The sequence below is a fragment of the Carassius auratus genome, chromosome 1, assembly GCF_003368295.1.
Source record: "Carassius auratus strain Wakin chromosome 1, ASM336829v1, whole genome shotgun sequence".
NCBI lineage: Eukaryota > Metazoa > Chordata > Actinopteri > Cypriniformes > Cyprinidae > Carassius > Carassius auratus.
The window spans coordinates 12,602,782-12,621,876 of NC_039243.1; the positions used below are offsets into that span (position 1 = coordinate 12,602,782).

At 37.7% G+C, this 19,095-nt stretch overlaps 1 protein-coding gene across 8 annotated transcripts in view; it reads left to right on the forward strand.

Moving 5' to 3' along the window:
- LOC113065534 (guanine nucleotide exchange factor DBS-like) overlaps positions 1-18,080 on the forward strand; it is a 55,391-nt gene extending 37,311 nt beyond the window's left edge. For 5 of the 8 annotated variants that reach the window (XM_026237061.1, XM_026236886.1, XM_026237140.1 and 2 more), the window contains 28 exons: positions 2,997-3,116; positions 3,270-3,386; positions 3,912-4,061; positions 5,136-5,260; positions 5,941-6,055; positions 6,278-6,397; positions 6,832-7,023; positions 7,247-7,438; positions 7,604-7,763; positions 8,230-8,282; positions 8,678-8,757; positions 8,838-8,904; positions 9,026-9,141; positions 9,235-9,304; positions 9,389-9,481; positions 10,069-10,161; positions 10,246-10,371; positions 10,487-10,708; positions 11,009-11,101; positions 11,214-11,292; positions 11,705-11,836; positions 12,173-12,265; positions 12,506-12,559; positions 13,502-13,579; positions 15,774-15,883; positions 15,986-16,098; positions 16,498-16,601; positions 16,696-18,080. In XM_026237061.1, coding sequence (XP_026092846.1) covers positions 2,997-3,116; positions 3,270-3,386; positions 3,912-4,061; positions 5,136-5,260; positions 5,941-6,055; positions 6,278-6,397; positions 6,832-7,023; positions 7,247-7,438; positions 7,604-7,763; positions 8,230-8,282; positions 8,678-8,757; positions 8,838-8,904; positions 9,026-9,141; positions 9,235-9,304; positions 9,389-9,481; positions 10,069-10,161; positions 10,246-10,371; positions 10,487-10,708; positions 11,009-11,101; positions 11,214-11,292; positions 11,705-11,836; positions 12,173-12,265; positions 12,506-12,559; positions 13,502-13,579; positions 15,774-15,883; positions 15,986-16,098; positions 16,498-16,601; positions 16,696-16,775 — 3,147 coding nt within the window. In that variant the 3' untranslated portion in view covers positions 16,776-18,080. Of the gene's footprint in view, positions 1-2,996; positions 3,117-3,269; positions 3,387-3,911; positions 4,062-5,135; positions 5,261-5,940; positions 6,056-6,277; positions 6,398-6,831; positions 7,024-7,246; positions 7,439-7,603; positions 7,764-8,229; positions 8,283-8,677; positions 8,758-8,837; positions 8,905-9,025; positions 9,142-9,234; positions 9,305-9,388; positions 9,482-10,068; positions 10,162-10,245; positions 10,372-10,486; positions 10,709-11,008; positions 11,102-11,213; positions 11,293-11,704; positions 11,837-12,172; positions 12,266-12,505; positions 12,560-13,501; positions 13,580-14,126; positions 14,208-15,773; positions 15,884-15,985; positions 16,099-16,497; positions 16,602-16,695 lie in introns of all 8 variants that reach the window. The other 3 variants (XM_026236972.1, XM_026237222.1, XM_026237373.1) reach the window with 3 other exon arrangements.
- The last annotated feature ends 1,015 nt before the right edge of the window (positions 18,081-19,095 follow it).

A 19,095-nucleotide genomic window follows, 5' to 3' on the forward strand; every position in this document is an offset into this window, starting at 1 on the left:
ACACACACAGTGGTTTACTAAAGCTTCTTAAAAGAGAAGCTGTGTTGGTCACATCTGCTTGAACGAGCTTTAATGGAGGACTCGATAATGGGGCGTGTTTCTCTGACTTCCTGTTGTGTGCAGGACTGACCCCTGCAACTGTTTAGTTACTGCATGGCCGGCCTGCCTCAGCAGAACAGGATATTGTCATGGTAATTTTAAGGCAGGATTCAATTTAAAGAGACTCTTTTGTCAGCCATCAAACATGAGGTTTTTATTGGAACAAACTGCATTTTTATGGACATTATGAATAGGATATATTTGGCTCAGTTGGATTTGACAGTAATTTTGGACACTGAATACAAAGAGTACAATGCAGTTAGGTTTGTAGATTTCTGTAAAAAAAAAAAAATTCTATTAATTTGTTGCTACATGCCTTTTAGAGTGTTTAGTTGGTGGTTTGGTAGCTACTTTTGTAGCTCAGCAAGCCGAATGATTTAAAGTCCAATCAAATTGTGATGAGTTATGTGCCAAATATGTTACATTTCAGGTCTGAGGTTAATTAATCCTATCTCGTTTGTGTTGAGGTCCACTCTGCAACCAAATATCCAGTTACCATGCTAATTATTCTTGTTAGCCCTTGAATCTCACATCTCCCCAATTGTTAAATGCGTATGAAAACAAACAACAGCCCTGTCCAAGAAAAAAAAGGGGGGGCAGGGTAATAACATTTTCCTCAAAACCCAAAAGCTGGAGGCATTTCAGCGTGGCAGACTGTGAGATCAGCCCACTGTAGGATTAGCTCATGTTGGCAGATTCCTGCAGAACTGTAAGGACATGGTTTTGATTCTTGGATTGGCTCAAGTGTTTATGACAAATCCCTACTGTGCATCTTGTCTTTTTAAATCTGTGGTCAGAGTGACTAGGCAGTTGGATGGAGTCAGAAGGCTAATTTAAAATGAAGTGTGGCAAAGTGGAAAACTGTTCTGTGGTCTGAAGAATCAAAATTTGAAGTTCTTTTTGGAAAACTGGGACGCCATGTCATTTGGACTAAAGAGGACACAGACAACCCAAGTTGTTATCAGCGCTCAGTTCAGAAGCCTGCATCTCTGATGGTATGGGGTTGCATGAGTGCGTGTGGCATGGGCAGCTTACACATCTGGAAAGGCACCATCAATGCTGAAAGGTATATCCAAGTTCTAGAACAACATATGCTCCCATCCAGACATCGTCTCTTTCAGGGAAGACCTTGCATTTTCCAACATGACAATGCCAGACCACATACTGTATCAATTACAACATCATGGCTGCGTAGAAGGATCTGGGTACTGAAATGGCCAGCCTGCAGTCCAGATCTTTCACCCATAGAAAACATTTGGCACATCATAAAGAGGAAGATGCAACAAAGAAGACTTAAGACAGTTGAGCACCTAGAAGCCTCTATTAGACAAGAATGAAACTACATTCCTATTCCTAAACTTGAGCAACTCCTCAGTCGACAGAAGAGGGGATGCCACACAGTGGTAAACATGGCCTTGTCTCAACTTTTTTGAGATGCGTTGATGCAATGAAATAAAAAAACAAAGTTTTCCCTTAAAATGATACCTTTTCTAAGTTTAAACATTTGATATGTCATCTGTTTATTGATGTATCTAAATTTGAAACTTCCACATCATTGCCTTCTGTTTTTATTCACAATTTGTACACTCCCAACTTTTTTGGAACCAGGTTTGTATTTTGCATCTAATTTATGGAGTCTTGGCATCTTTCAAAAATATCATATAGTTGCCAGAGTAATCCTGACTAGATTGTGTTACACCAGTAGTTTTTAATGCGTAGATGAATAATAATGCAGCATCAACGGTTTTTAAATCAGTTCTCTGAGTCACATTGTAAAGCCTCTTCTTTCTGCTTCACTGCTTACTGACCACCACACTGTCAGTTACGCTGGGACGGAGGGGCTACTGGGACGTCTTCTGTCAGGAGACCCACGCCACAGTCCACACAAACATCACAGCTCTCCAGACATCTTTTTGATTTGACACAGTACCCAGTAGGGAGGCATTTTTCATTAAGAGACTATAAACATAAGAACTCCATGAGGAGTGTGTGTGTGTGTGTGTGTGTTCATGCATTGAGAGAAAGAGCTCAAGGAGGCATATATGAGACCATTGTTAACCTTTCTAGTCTCTCAAAGAACTGAATTGTCATGGGAACAGAATTAGATGGAGTGTGTGAATGCATACAGTGGGAGGGAGGCTGTATCAGTCAAATGCAATGGCTCACTAACATAAGCTAGGTATTAACCCTTTAAAGCCTACTGCATCATATTTGATGCACAAATGTTGAAGGCCTCTACATTATTGTGATCAAAACTTGCTTGCAAAAACCCGTTGTACTCAATCTACTCAGTCATCTGATTGGTACCTTATACTTTTTTGGACTTTTAAAGGGCTTTTATTATAAATCAAACCATTTCCACTTTCTGGTTGTGGTACATGTGTGTTTTTGGTGTTTTTACGAAAATGTTATAAAGGAAAATTTAAGAATAACTTTTAAATTGTTAGAAATATTTCAAGACGAAAACTTGCTGGACTGACACAACTCTTGATTATTCATGCATAATTTTTAGAAAACTGGAGTATCATATCAAAATCAGCGATGCAATCAGGCTTTCAGTCATAATTGTTCAGCATTGCATTTTATGTTTTTACCCCCCCCCCCCCAAAAAAAATAATAAAAATAAATAAATAAATTACAGAGCTTTAATCATAAAATTAACCATTTAAACATCTTATTGAGAAATATTGGGAGAATAAATTGAATAAGACCGAGTTGTTTTTCCTCCTGGAGAATGAGCTCCATATTCTTATTATAATATGCTAATTGGGCCATAAAAGCATTTATTATTTTATTTTATGAAATGAAATGAAATGAAATGAAACAATGGTTAGATTTATAGCCTTGACTGCTGTTGGATGTTTTCTTAGTGTTCTGTCTATCTGTGTGTTTTGTAGGGCTCTTTTCCAGGTAACCTGCAGCTGGTGCTGGTACTGAGACCCACAGCATTCTTCCAGCGGGCAATGTCAGACTTCTTTTTTAGGTTTAACAAGGATGAGTTTAAAATGAAAGTGCCGGTAAGTACACACACACACATACACACACACACACACACACGCACAAGGCACAAACTCCCATACTTAGGCATGCGGTTAATGAAGAGCGTAATGAGATGTATTATATGCTGACACAATAATGCTCTACATTATGTACTGTGTGTGTGTGTGTAGGTCATCATGCTCAGCTCTGTGACTGAGCTCCACAGTTACATCGACCGCACACAGCTCACTAAGGAACTGGGCGGCACACAGGAGTACTGCCACGAGAAATGGATTTCACACCGCACCGTGAGTACACTCCTGTTTTTAACTATGGTACTGATGGGTGCACCACAGAAATGAAAAGTGGGCACAGGACTGGTTAGATGGAAAATTGAAAGAACTAGTTGCATTATGGGATATACTTATATGCGGTATGCTACTGTTCTGTACATTTTGAAAATGCAGTTAGTGAAAGTGGAAATATTAATAATACAATATTCATACTGCATACTCAATGGTGGTATGACAGAATACTATAAAATACCAAACATATCTTAAATCTTGGTGCTTCATCATTATAATTTGATATTAAACAAACGCACTTTCCAGGAGGACATTGGTCTTCACCTCCATTTGTGTACTTGCTTTTCAGTAATCGGTAATTGATTTGTCTGTATTGATCTGTGGCTCCTGTGTTTTATATTGCAGTTCTTGTGGATGTCTCTGGTTTGTTGCACACTTAGCCATTGGTGTGATTGTTTGTGTTAGGGAATATTGCTGTTTTGTGATTGATGTGGGATATGTGTCTCTTGGTTTGTGTTGTGCCTGTAGGCCATTGAAGGTTTTGCTCTGATGGTGAAGAATACGGCACAGACTCTCCAGTCTTTTGGGACAGAGCTGGCGGAGACAGAGCTGCCCAATGATGTTGAGGCCACGTCCAACCTTCTAACGGTCCACACAGAGAAGAAGGACGAAATGAAGGTCAGAAAACCCAGTAAAACTTCCTGTCAGCATAGTAGACAATAATGTACTAGACTGTCCATTATCCTATTAAAACACAGCTTGGCAAATAAATAATTGTAAGAAAAATATTACACAAGGCTGCAGTTATTTGATCAAGAATATAGTAAAAACAGTATTTTAAAATGAAACTTTTTTTCCTGATGGCAACGCTGAATTTTCAGCAACCATTACTCCAGTCTTCAGTGTCACATGATCCTTCAGAAATATTTTTTAGTGGAAATTTTTTTTACATTTACATTATAAATGTCTTTACTGTAAAATTTCACAATATTACTGTTTTCATTGTATTTGTCACAATCACCAGGTGAAGTGCCCTTGATAGCCACTAGAGGGCACTTTATCCTGGACTACATCTCCCATAACCCACTGCTCATTCGACTGATTGTTTTCACCTGTGGCTCATTACCTCTGCCTATAGAAGCCTGGTGTTTTCAGTCACTCTTGGCAAAGTCTTGCATGTGTCACAGCTGCAGTTCTAACCCTTTAATCCTGGTTTTCTCATGTCCTGTTTTTCCTGGTTCTTAATATTCTGTCTGTTTTATCTGGATTTCTCTGTATGCCTCAACCCTGAACTCTTTCATTGTTTGGGCTCCTTATTGTTTTGACTAGAATTGTGGATTATCCCACTTATAAACTACTGCACTTGGATCCTCAGTCTCTGTATCCCCGTGTAGTTTTGTTAAAGCATTGTTAATAAAATAAATTCAGCCTGGGCAAGGATCTTTCAAAAACATAAAAAAAAAAAATCATAATTAGCCTATATACAATGTAAAAAATAATTGCAAATAATTATACTCAATATACAAACGTTTTATACAGTTTAGCAGTCATTATTCATAATGCGGTGAGAGTCAGGCATGTTATAAAGATAATATAATATACTATGTTTCATTATAGGGTTTAGTCCTTAACAAGGGGTCCAGTATGATCATAAATAATTTAACATGGATATTCACATGGCCACTTGCTATAAACAATCCTTAAGTTTACATAATTCATGTTTATTTCATGCTGCGCTGTGTGTGTGTGCAGGAGGACTTGAATATCGCTCTCAGTCAGGGAAAGCGTTTGCTGGAGAGCATCAATGAGCCGCTGATGAAAGATCCAGATTACACCATGAACCAGGATGAACTGGAGAACCTGGCTACTGTTCAGAGGTGTGTGTGTGTGTGTGTGTGTGTGTGTGTGTGTGTGTGTGTGATACCATCTACCGTGCTGAAATGCAAAAATGAGATCCCAGACGGTTACAGTACAGTAGCAGACTGTTGCATGTCCTTGGTCTGTTTCTGTACTTATGAAGCTGTTCTGGGTAGCTATGATTTTGCATGCACAATGAGACGCAACAAGATGAACCATCTGGTCAAGATTCTACAGCAAATCTACACATACATATATAAAGAGCATTAACCAACCGGAACATATTGAAATCCAGTTCTACTCACATGTCCTTTCAGTGAAGCAGCATTCTGTGGTCTGGATGTTAATATCCACAGGCGTCTGCAGTGAGCCTTTATTTATCTAGATCCAGCTATATTTGTTTGAGGTTTTTATTCGTGGGCATGGTCAAACATACAGCATGAGATTTTAGAGCTATAACAGCAGGCACGATCTTTAGTTTCAGATGACAAACCAAAAAAAAATTTTTTTCTTTTTTTTTCTTCTTTTTTTTTTCTTGTTTGTCTATGCTCTTTGTATGCTTTCTCTGTATGGTAAAGAGCAGCTTGGATATTCTTCTAAACATCTCTTTTTGTTCTCCACAGAAGAAAGTAAATGATGAGTCTGGTGGAAGTATTCTTTTTAAGAAGTTCACAGTTAAAATGAATATCTCTCTTTCTAGGTTGCTTGGTCAGTTAGATGAGACTGAAACAGCATTTGATGATTTCTGGGATAAACATCGAACCAAGCTAGAGCAATGTCTCCAACTGCGGCATTTTGAGCAGAACTTCAGGGAGGTGAGCTACACAGACTGCTGCATCTTAAATAGGTTAAATATTTTCAGTAGGGACGCATAGATGGATTTAGTATTATTTATGTACTTTTTTTAATATGCTGAATTGGCTTTTATTTTTATATTTTCACATTTCATTTAACTGTGGTTTTGATATGTGCTTTTGTCATTTTTATTAGTTTGAGTTTTTTAAATATTTGACACTATATTTTTTTCTGTGTTGTAGGTCAGAGCTCATTTAGACATGGTGTATGACAGCGTAACAGGCTTCATCGAGGTCGGGATTATCCCCGCCCATGTTGAACATACCCTGATAGAGCTGACCAATCTTGAAGAGAGAGCATGTGTAAGAATTAACCTGATGACGTATGATTTCATGTTTTAAATGACGTTATAACATTTGTTATTCCGATACAAAATGAAGTGACATACTGCAAAAAGCCCATCAGTCCGTCCCTCTAGAAGGGATCCAGTTCACACCTAGAAAACATTAATTTGCCCTTACAGTGTTCTAGCATTGTGCAGATAAAGGCATATTGTCTTATAAAGCATCTAAATCTCACAAGCCATAATTAAATTGCTGAGCACCGCAGTTTGAGGCCCTTATAGAAATCACCCACATGTTCTCATCCTGCAAAGAGAAGGGGGGAGTTTTACCCAATGTGATAAATCACCCACCACTACTGATGGGTGTCCTTCTGCTGACACGGGACTGTGGGAATTCTGGGTGGCAAACTATATACAGTATATATGATTAAATATTTCTCTATCTGTCTGTAGGAGGTGTTGGACCAAGCGCTGGCTCTAGCATGTGATGCTGACCAGCTGATTGAAGCGTCTCATTACGCTGTGGACTCCATCCTGCCCAAAAGCTCTGAGCTGCGGGCTGTGTGCGAGGAGATCAGAGGTATCCTGGAGGCCAAGAAAACTCATCTGCTCAAAGCCATGGAGCTGCATCAGTGTCTAGAGAAGGTGCAGTAGGCCCACGCATTGATTCCTGCTCAACAAGAGACGCATTCTTTCCTGTGTTTGACATTTTTCTTATTGAACCTGGAAGTTACAGGATGCATCAAATAGATCATCCTATTTTATATACTTAATAAACTATAGTTTAAGAACTCTCGAAGCTAAACGACATGGACTAAAATCCCTCTTTAATGATGATCACTGACTCTTTTATTTCTTTCTATTCCAGGCATCTAAATGGTGTGATGATGGGATCTTCCTGCTTGCATCTCAGCCTGTAGATAAGTGTCAATCACAGGATGGGGCGGAGTCAGCGCTGCAGGATATTGAACGTTACTTGGAAACAGCCAATCAGCACAAGCTGACAGATTTGAGTGGACTTTGCAGGGACTATGAGTCCGTGCTCACACAAGACTTCAGGGTAAAAGACAAATGGCATGCCAGGCCCTAATATGTGTGCATAGATTTTTAATTCCACACAGATAATAACATTGAGTTATTGATTATTTAAAGTGCTTTAGAGAATGTAAATATGTCTTGTGGGAGTTTAGTTTATTTAATGAACGGTTTCTCTGTGCTCAAACAGGACCAGATGGACAAAGTGTTTCAGAAGCAGCTGTCCATGCAGGAAATGTTTGAGAAGAGGAAGGTCAGTCTGAAGAAGTTAGCAACCAAACAGACACGACCCGTGCAGCCCGTCGCCCCACGTCCTGAGGCCATCATCAAACCACCCATCTCTTCTCCAGGTTAACCCCCTAAACGTGACTTTTTGTGTGTTATGTTGCTTGTCTAGCTTAGTTGTGATCCTTCTGAATAATACAAACATTTTGGGCTAAGTTTAGGACTATTGCACTCTGTTACTGGGCATATCTAAATATCGAAATTATTTAGCAGTATTAATTGTGAATGAACCCCTAACAAAATGAATATCACATGAGTTGTGGCTCCTATCCTCCGCAGTACAGTAGTGTCTGTGTCCTCTCAATGTCATCCCTAACCCCCTTCACACTCAAATACACTTGCTCTGGCCATTAGCTACTTATGGTCACTCAGGCACAACAGATATAGTGGACCCTATCACTTACTTTACTCTCCTGCCATCTAGTGTTCATAATAGAGAACTGCAGGGACCATTGCATGACTCAAAAAGCAGTTTACATAAAATATATATCATTTTATTAGTTTGTTAATGTAAGTGTGTTTTTATCCCAGATGATATGGAGAAGACAATAGAGGGTGATGTCATCAATGGAAACGGCAGTAAAGTAGGTATCTCAACTTTAGGTAGTGCCTTATACGATGTATACGCAATAATATTTATACAATTGCTTTGATATTGATAGTTAAAGCTACAGTGGCTACATTGGCCCTAAACATATGCATTTTTTGCAATTAAGCTTGTTTTTAATCGACCATAACAGGATTGAAGCAAATTTTTCTTCTGTTATATGGGTCTCAAGGTCAGAGAAAGTGGAAATATGACTAATTTTGGCACAAAGAAAAACTTTAGAAACATGTTTTATTGGTTAAAAAATAGATTGTTTAATCTTAATTTTTTATGATTTTCATATTGACAATTTATTGTTGTTTTTTTATTTTATTATTAAGTTAGTTTGACCATATTTGCGTGACACTAATGCAGAGTTGTTTATATGTGCAGGAAGAGATGCCCTTACAGAATGAGGACAGCAGACACCCGTCTGTCTCTGATGAAGAGGAGAACTTTGCTGTGCTCAGACGGTCAGGCAGGACTTAGAGGAAAATCAGCTATAATTGTTTCCCTACTGATAATGTGTAATATTAATGTCCATCGCTTACAGGCATGTGATGAACGAGCTGCTGGAGACGGAGCGAGCGTATGTGGAGGAGCTACTGTGTGTGCTGGAGGTGAGTCCCTGACATCCATCACCTCTAGAGGTCAGATCAGTCCTGGTTATGGTTTAAGATTTCTTTTTCTTTTTTCTTTCTTTTTTTGTACATTTGACTTGACCGATTAATTTGTGTTTAGGGTTATGGAGCAGAAATGGACAATCCTGCCATGGCTCATCTCATCCCTAATACACTGCTTCACAAGAAGGACGTCCTCTTTGGCAACATGCCTGAGATATACCAGTTCCACAAGAAGTGAGTGAACCCTCTCTGTGTTTGCTTTCGCTTCTGCTGGTGTAGTGTTATAAAGCTAAAGCGCCTCTTATTTTCCATATATTCCCTCTCCAGGACTTTTCTTTGTGAACTGGAAACGTACACAGACTATCCTGAGCTTGTGGGGCGGTGTTTCTTAGAGAGAGTGAGTCAGATTGTACATCTTGTGCTGTTCTGATTGAACACATCACTGAATAGATTATGCAAACATCTTTTTCATGTTTCTCAGATGACGGATCTGCAGATCTACGAGAAGTACTGTCAGAACAAGCCTCGCTCAGAGTCTCTTTGGAGACAGTGCTCTGACTGCGCTTTCTTCCAGGTCATCTTACTTTACAAGACACTAGATATGCTCTTAGACATTACATATAAGCACACATTTCTTTCTGTAATTTAGGGATCATATTATAAGGGATCATATATACACCCGATATATACAGTATAATTAAATATGTATATATTTGAATACATTTTTTTTTTAATAAAAAAATGATGAAATACTGTATTATTGCCATTTAAAAGTACTTTTTTAATCCATTTTAAAATGTAATTTATTCTCATGATTGCAAAGCTTAATTTTCAGCAGCCATTACTCCAGTCTTCAATGTCACACGATCTTTCAGCAATCATTCCTGTCATATTTATTATAATTATATTTATTATCATCATAATTTTTCAGGATTCAGTTCTAAAGAACAGCATTCAATGTGCACTTGCTAAATAAACACATTCATTTCTTAAAGAAATGACAGACTCCAAACTTTTGAACATTATTATTAATAATACTAAGCTTCTAAATATATAAAAAAAAAAAAAAAAATTAAATAAGTAAACAGAAATGATTGACCGACTGATTTTAAAATAATAATAATAAAAAAATAATAATAATAATTTGTGTACTGTTTTCAGGAATGTCAAAAGAAACTGGAACATAAGCTTGGTTTGGACTCATACCTACTCAAACCTGTGCAGAGAATAACCAAATACCAGCTCTTACTGAAGGTAAACTAGACTCAGATTACTCGTGCAGATATGTAACTCATATTTGTAGCTCTCACTGACGTAAGCTCTGTGTGTTTCTATCAGGAACTGCTTAAGTACAGTAAAGGCTGTGAGGGCGAGCATTACCTGCAGGAGGCGCTCTCGTCTATTCTAGGCATCCTGAAAGCTGTGAATGACTCCATGCACCTTATCGCCATCACTGGATATGAAGTAAAGATGATGTTTACTCATGCTGTGAAACTAAATATTCACTTTGAATTAAAATAGTTCCCAATAATGCAAGTTGCCTTTGGAGCAGCTGTTGACCTCTGACCTGTGCTTCCAGGGCAACCTCGGTGATCTGGGCCGTCTGATGATGCAGGGGTCGTTCAGCGTGTGGACGGAGCACAAGAAGGGTCACGTGAAGGTCAAAGACCTGGCTCGCTTCAAGCCCATGCAGAGACACCTGTTCCTGCACGAGAAGGCTCTGCTCTTCTGTAAGAAACGAGAGGAGAACGGAGAGGGTTATGAGAAAGCACCTTCATACAGCTTCAAACACTTACTCAATGTGAGTACTGAATATTAAAGTAGTTCCTTTTCATGAATGACATTGAAATGGGTCCACTCCTTTAAGATGAAGTGGTAGAGTGGTTATAAATATAGGTTAGATATTACCAGGGAAGATTTCATATTTTTTCTTTTAGTCTAACCCAGAAAATCTGCATTTTTAATGTGTGTTTAGTCTTGTGTAAATTAAGTTCCATTCAGGGAAACTGATATATTTCCATGTAAATTAAGGATGGAGAATATCAGGTTTCTGAGATTTATAATTTTATTTTAGATTTTTTTTTTTTTCTTTTTCTGACAGATGAGTGCTGTAGGTATTACTGAAAACCCGAAAGGAGACAACAAAAAGTTTGAGATCTGGTGTAATTCTCGAGAGGAGGTGTATATTGTACAGGTATAAAAAAATAGTCCTTAATATTTCCTATGTTTAAATAGCATTGAATGTAAATAATTTAGTTTACTATATCATATCATTTTTATTATATAATTTTATTGGTTATTTTCAGGCGTCGACACCAGAAATCAAAACGGCATGGGTGAATGAGATCCGGAAGGTTCTAACTGGACAACTAAATGCCTACAGAGGTGAAATGAATCGATATACAAAAAAAAATATTATGAAAGAAATTATTTTTTTATTTAGCAAGGATTAAATGTATCAGTAAATAATGTTACAGTAAGCTGTTTTCAACATGAATAATAACTAAGAAACGGTTCTTGAGCAGCAAATCAACATATCAGAATAATTTCTGAAGGATCATGTGACACTTAAGACTGGAATAATCATTCTGTAAATTCATGTTTGCGATACAGGAATAAATTACATATTAAAATAGATATAAAATATCATTTTTTTATTATTAATTGTTTTACTAGATTACTGTTTTAACTGTATTTTTGATCAAATAAGAGTTTTCAGAAACAATGAAAATATAGAAATTACAAGCTTATCAGTTTTATTTATATAAGGTTATATATATATACTGTTGTTTTTCAGAGGCGAGCCAGCAGAAGAGCTCAGATCCGACCTCACAGTTAACTCCCACCGGCACCGGCCTAAACCAGAGCCCCTTCAAGACCACCCTCAAGAAAGGAGAAGAGAAGAAAACTGAACCCACAGCAGATCACAGTACAGCCATCTTCTCAGTATACACATATACACATACACATTCATCTGAAAAATATACACACATATGTCTCACTACACACACTATGGTCAAAAAATGTTGTAAGGCTGTTTTTCTGATATTGCACACAACAAATCTGAAACCAGTTAGTCGAAGAAAACCCCAGACTAATGTTTTCCTAAATACGTCCCACAATTCAGAATGCTGCTGTCTTTCCCTTTGCTGCTAAGACTGTGAATTTCTGTGATTTTCCCGTGTTTCTTTTTCCTAACTAAACCTGTAACGTCTTTCGTTATTCCCCCTTCCTCTTTCTCTCTTCCCGTCTCTGTGGAGAATAGACGAGACTGTCACCAGTCCCACCACTGAGAGAGCCGCAGTGGCTAAAAAACGTTTTACACTGCAGGGCTTCAGTAACCTCAAGAGTCAAAAAGGTACAGCAGGAAGGCTCCCAGCTTTACACAGGAATATGTCATACTTTTAAAACGGGGTGACTGCATACTGATTAAACACTCCTAAAAAAAAAACATTATGATAAAAGAATGTTTTGTAAAAAAAAAAATATTAATTTAACTACAGTCAATTTAGCAGAAATCTTAGTGGCACTGGATAAATTGTAAATGTTTAACTTGGAACATACAGTAGACTAAGATTTGGCTTGACCCCCACTGCAGAGCCCTCTGGTGGTAAAAGCCTAACACTACCCATGGTCACTCTCTGCACTCCAGGTAAACTGTAGTCTCAGAATACACTAGAGCAGATTAACGTCATAGTTCAATCTTGGCAATATTACAGTTTAGAATATTCACTTCTTAAAGCTGCGGTAGGGAACTTTTGACGCTCTAGCGGTTAATAAACAGAACTTGTGTCTTGCGGAAGAACATCGTAGCGGAGGAACTACTTCTCTCTGTTTATGTCTATGAAGAATCACAAAGGTACTGGGTTACTCCGCCGCAGTTCCCCCGAAGCAATCTAAAATAGTCCGAATATAAACACTTATTATAGGTGCACCCTAGTGATTCATGACAAGCCCAAAACAAGGTTTGGAAAATGGATTCATGGTGTACTCACTTATTATATAAATTTTTCTAAATTTTGAACACAAACAAAGTTACGGACTGCAGCTCTGATTGGTTGTTTCTTACCTGGAGCGGATGAATTTCTGCAAATGGCAATAGGACACTGGGAGGAGCCAGAGGAGCTTGATTTTTTTCCACAGATTATCTGTCTCATATTCTACTGTCAGGACATAATGTCAGGTTTAACAAATATTTAAAAAAAATATATTTTTTACAAAAGTTACCTACTGCAGCTTTAAGTGCTATTTACTGTGCCTTAACCAGGTGTGTAACAACCAGGAACAATAATTTGTCCACATTGAAAGCATTTCTTTACTTCCTCTCATAACTGTATATTTATTTAATACGTGGTTATGAGAGTGAGATTTTGTGCCAGTTTGATTTCCAAAAACCTTCATCAATTTTATCTCATTGCAGATGGTTAAGGCACAGTGTAGGACTTTACCAGACATGTTGCCTTTTAGAGGCTTTCATCCTGTAGAAGAATATTTAAGAATCTTTCCTTTAACCCTATTATAGACGTTCTCGTTCTTCGTTCCTGATTTTTGTCCTCTTATCCTTTTCTTTCTCACTCTTTGCTATGGCTGCCAGGATCGTCCCCCCATAGTCCTGACCTCAAAACTAAAAGACATGAGATTAAGAGTGATCCTACACCGTTTGGCTTCAGAGGTACACTGTCCCCTAAAACCTCCCAGCTTTGCCTCCTCCAGCATCAGCCATGACCAGCGTTCCAAATCATTTATTTTCAACAAATTTTATTTCACCTCCATATATTATGTTCCTCCATCTTCCATACATAGGCTTACATTAATAAAAAAAAAAAACACTTCCATATTAGACTTTAAAGGCATAGTTAGATAATTCAGTCATTGTGTATTCATCTTTGATATTTTGAAGATTCTTGATAACCAAAGAGTTTCATTTCTCATTGACTTCCATTGTATTTTTTTGTCCATGCAATAGAAGTCAATGGGAAATGGAACTCTTTAATTACTAACATTTTTTAATATATTTTTTCAGAAAAAAAGAAACTTTATACAGGTTTAGAACAACATGAAAGTTAATAAATGATGACAGAATTTAATTTTTTTCTGTTGACTGTCTCTTTAATCTTTCACATTCCAAACAATCTGACTTTATTAAAAGCGATCTGTGGGGTGGTTGGTTACTAAATCGATGGGAGTCTTTGAAATCTTATCGGCTGCCTCTCCCTTAGACGCAGGTCCCCACATCTCTCTTTATAATACTCGAGTGAAATGGCTGAGCGCTTCTAGTCTGTTGCTGAATAAAAGGAGAGGTAACTAGATGCCTGGTGTGGGAATGAACTTTGTCTTTATTGCTTCCTCACAGTGAACTTCCAAACAGACTGGCAAACACTGACCACGGGGTGTGATATTATTGCACTGTAATTGGTGGTTTGCGGGATAAATCATGGTGCTAAAATGGCATCTCTTTGACATAACTGCACAATAAGTTACTGCTGTCGATCTAAACTGCTCTTTACTGTGGGAGAATGTGAAACCAGCCCAGTTCATATCTTATAATTGTTACAGGAGAGAGAATGAGCAGATAATCTCTTAAAGGAACAGTTCACTGAAAATGAATCCTCTTTATTTACTCACACTCGTGGTGTTCCAAATCTGTGTGACTTTCTTCAGTGGAACACAAATGGAGAAATTTTTCTACAATTTACTGGTTGCTGTTTTACTGTACATGTATTTGTGCTGAATGGAGACTAAAGCATTCAAGCTTCAAAGATGAATATAAAATCCAAATTTAAAATAAGATCATTGTTATTGACTGACCGGTTTCTTTCTCTCTGGTGAGATTTTAACTTGAGAATCATTGCAATCAGATCCTTGATTCAGTGAATTGAACTTGAGAACCAGTTCAATCCGATTCATCAATGACTCATTCAAACTGGTTTGTGAACCAAATCAGTCAGTTTATTTGAAACGATCCAACCCAAAAGAATGATATATTTACAAATTGGACTGATAACTACAGCTACTGTCTTAAGATTTTCAGTAAAATAACCGGTTTCTCAATCAAAGCGGTTTAGGAGATTTTGCTTTTATTTTATACTTTTTCACCCCATTCAGAGTTGAAAGATTCAGTCCCCATTTGTAGTAATTACATCGAAAAGATTGCACTGAAAAGTCTTTTGTTTCCACAAAACAAAAAGTCACACAGCTTTGGGACAACATGAGGGTGAGTAAATGCTGACAGAATCTTTTGATTTTCTGGTGAACTATTCCTCTAAATACTGTATTTCTACTTTTGTACATTTATAAACCAGAATGTGTCAATATGTGCAAGAATATCATCTTGCACTTGCCTTGGTTTGGAATCACTTGCGTTTAACGCGGCATGAGTGTCTGGTTTTGGTTCCTTTCTGCTGGTTTGCGGTGCTAGTTCTGGATTCACTTTTATGACTCTAAAACCACAGAACCCTTTCTACCAAACACTCTTCCAGGCTCCATAATTATCCACTGATTCATATCTAAAAATGTTTATGTATCTCTCCATAAACATGTTTTGTATGATTTGCGAATGTCATATGGCCTCTTAACAAACTGTCATCAAAACCATTGGAGTCATGGCTGTCTGAACATAAAACACAAACAGCTCTTCCTGTTAGCTCAGTACACACACACACACACAGTTGTGTTGATGTGGTGCATTATTGCTTGTGTAGCTGTTTAGCATGCTGCAAAATAGCTAACTAGATTTTGAAACAGAGCCTGTCTCTTTTTCACCTTCCTCACACACACCATCTTTGTGGTGCACCACTTATCCCTCTCTTTCATTCTCACCATAATCCAAACGGCACATCGGTCTCACTTGTCCTCTCTTCCACAAGACTTCACCGAGGCAGTGCACCCTGTGGATGCGTCTGAGAAGAACGATGGTTACTCGAGTGCCGAGGATCCCATGAACTCTGATCCTGAGGATGAGGGAGGGAGAAAACTGGTGAGTCATTGTGGCCCAGCGTAATGACTTCTTGTGTACCATCCATGTTAGTTTGCAGAAATCTTTAGTTTGCCCACTGATGGTGTTTGTTTGTGCATGTAGTCTCCGGGCAGGTACGTGGTTGTTGCTGACCATGACAAAAGCGGCACACAGGAGCTGACGGTTAAGAGTGGAGACACAGTGCAGCTGGTGAGAGAGGGAGACGATGGACGCTGGTAAGATTCACACATTCAGGATTATGTAAATATTATGACAATTCTGTCGCCATTTACTCCTCCTCATGTAGCACATTGCAAACCACTATGACTCCATAAACAGATGATCCTTTTGTAAGTTTCAATAAATCAGCAATTGAAATCAAACATTATAGTATTATTTTATTTCTATTATTAAATTCTAATTTATACATTTTCAAGTGCCCCTATTATGGGTTATGAAAGGTTCATATTTTGGTTTTGGGAGTCCCCAGCAACAGGTTGACATGCATGCAAGGTCAAAAAAACACTCCTTTTGAGAGACAATAACTTTCATACTCACTTTTATGTTTTAAGATGACTAAATTAGCAAATGTAAGCAGAGGCTGGTGTGATATGAATGTTTTTATGCTGATTCAGGTTTGTACATAACCTGCGGACCGATAAGGAGGGCTGGGTCCCTGCTGCAAACCTGCTCACTCTCATCGGAGAATCCAAATCTTCTCAATCGCTCGACAGCTCCGGTAACACACATCCACCACACAATAAATCTGTCCTGAAATCTTCAAATTATGAATGAGTATTTCAGCTAAAATAAGTGTGTGTGTTTCCTCACAGAAGGCAGTGGATCTGGAAACCTCAGCACGTCCTCCAGCTGCAGTGAAACCTACACAAGCTTCTCGGACATCAAAGCCTGAAGCCTTGTGACAGCCTCTACACACTGCACTTTCTACTGAAGCTCCTCGAGTCTCTGTACTGTATCGTAATTAACTTCATCAGCCGTGAAAGGAATTGACCTCTGCAGTCAGTATGCACTATTCAGGATATTTTATATAGAGCGTCACACTTTCTCAACCTTTTCTCCTTCATAAGAGAGAGAGAAAAAGTGTCTTCTGTTCCCCATTCAAATGTGACTTTACTTTGAAAGTATCAGCGTGATGCTGTTTGTTTCACGTCTGCATGCGTTTCCTCAGAGATTGAAAGCGAAAAGGGCTCTTGGTCGATTCGGCATTATCATCAAAGCTGCCTGCCGTTTTAAAAGTCTTTAAATATACATAAAAAGGATTCTCCTTCAACTTTAATGTACGACCACATGAGCGTCCACTGGTTTTATAAATCTTGTTGAGAATATTGGTGTCTTTTTGCAATGTCTGACTTTGTTGGCATCTTAAGTTTGTAGCCGCAAGACAATGAAACTGTTTTATACGATAAAGATTCTTGAGGTTATGCCTGGTGTAAAGTCCTGTTATTCACTGTATGCATTAATAAAACAGCTGTATAGTTTAAATTATTTCCTATAAAAGAAGATTTGTACAGATTTAACATTTTATCTCATGTTTTTCAAATATATATATATATATATACATATTGTATATTATGACTACTGTTGTTGTCATAAAAATGAAATGAATTTCATTGTATTTTGTAGTATTTGTGACTTAACTGTTCTGCACCATTTGTGTACAATTATTATAATTTTCCAGAAACAACATACAATAGATTTTGTAATCTATTTTGTCACCACAGATTGTTTATTTGGCTCGTTCAAAATGTCATGTCTGGAAAGGGATAATTGGCATGTTGTAACCATCACTTTTTTTTTTTTTTTTTTACTTCTGTTTATGGTCAGAACCTTTTGTTAAATAAGTATTTCTTGATAAAGCAGAGTTAATCGATATCAATATTTCTCAAATCAGATTTAATCAAGGAAGAAGCTACCATGATTTCTGCCATTTTTGATCACCACGGCTTTTCTGTGCTTAAATGTTTTGTCCCCATAACTGTCTTTTTAACATGTTCAGCAATACAAAAAGTCATTGTTAATTTAAGATTTTATATGGCACATTGCTGCATGTTAGTTTTATCTCTCTGTATTTTCATTTGAAATTAAAATATTTTCCTGTATTATGACTCGTATATGTGTAAATATGTATCTAAGAGGATGTATGGGATGAATGGATTTAAAATGCTTCGGGTAAAATAAACTTCACTGAAACGATTTATCCTCTTTTGTTGGCTCAGATTTGTCAAGGAAAAAGCATCTCTTTATTTCACATTTATTTGTATAGAACTTCGCAACAATTTTTATTGTGAAAAGCAGCTTCACAGAAAATGAAAGTTTCTACATTACATTTAGGGGAAGCTTATCAGGGATGCCAAGGTGATGTCCAGTTGGCAGAAATGTACAGAAAGAAAATCATGCAGTTAGTTAAAGACATGTACAGACGGTGAACACTATTAACAGCAATGAGTATTGTTACGTGCAGCGGCAGGTCCGTAACAGTATATGTAGTGATCAAACTTTTGTAGTTTTGTATTTTGGCTCAGGCTTGCCGTCATTGTCCTGAGGTCCTCGGAGGGTTGGCATCTTCTCTTCTCATATGTTCAGCAATCTCAGATGTGCATAAGGGCTGGATCCAGACTGACACTTGTGTTATTCCTAGTTACCTAGATTCTCATCCTGTAGCAGTAACAGAGAAGCAAATAGACCAAAATGAGAATGGCTTCTGTTAAAACCATGCAAAAAATTATCATGTGCATATGATCAGAAATGACTGGAGCAGAAAATTGGTTAGAGACACAGGAGCTAAACCATTAATGGCTTTATAAGTAAGTAGTAATTGATACAGAGCTTAGTAGGTAGCCAGTGTAGTGATTGTAAAATTAGGGTAATATTATCATAATTTCTTGCCCTGGTAAAGACTCTAGCAGCTGCATTTTAAACCATCTGTAGCTTAATTGTTTATTGAAGGTACAGGACAACCAGTCTACAGGTCATGCATGAACTGCATGTTTTAATCATATATTAATATGTATTTATATTGTACTCCAAAAAAAATCACCATATTGCATGTTCAAAAAAGGCAGTATAATATTTTTTCCATCAATATAATTAGTTTCTATTTAACCCGTACAAACTGCACAGATTTAACGCAGTCGCCAACACTGATAGAAGTTAGTCGGTGACTCAGAGTCTCTGTGCTTTAGCGACACACTGCGCACACGCAGACTTTGGCT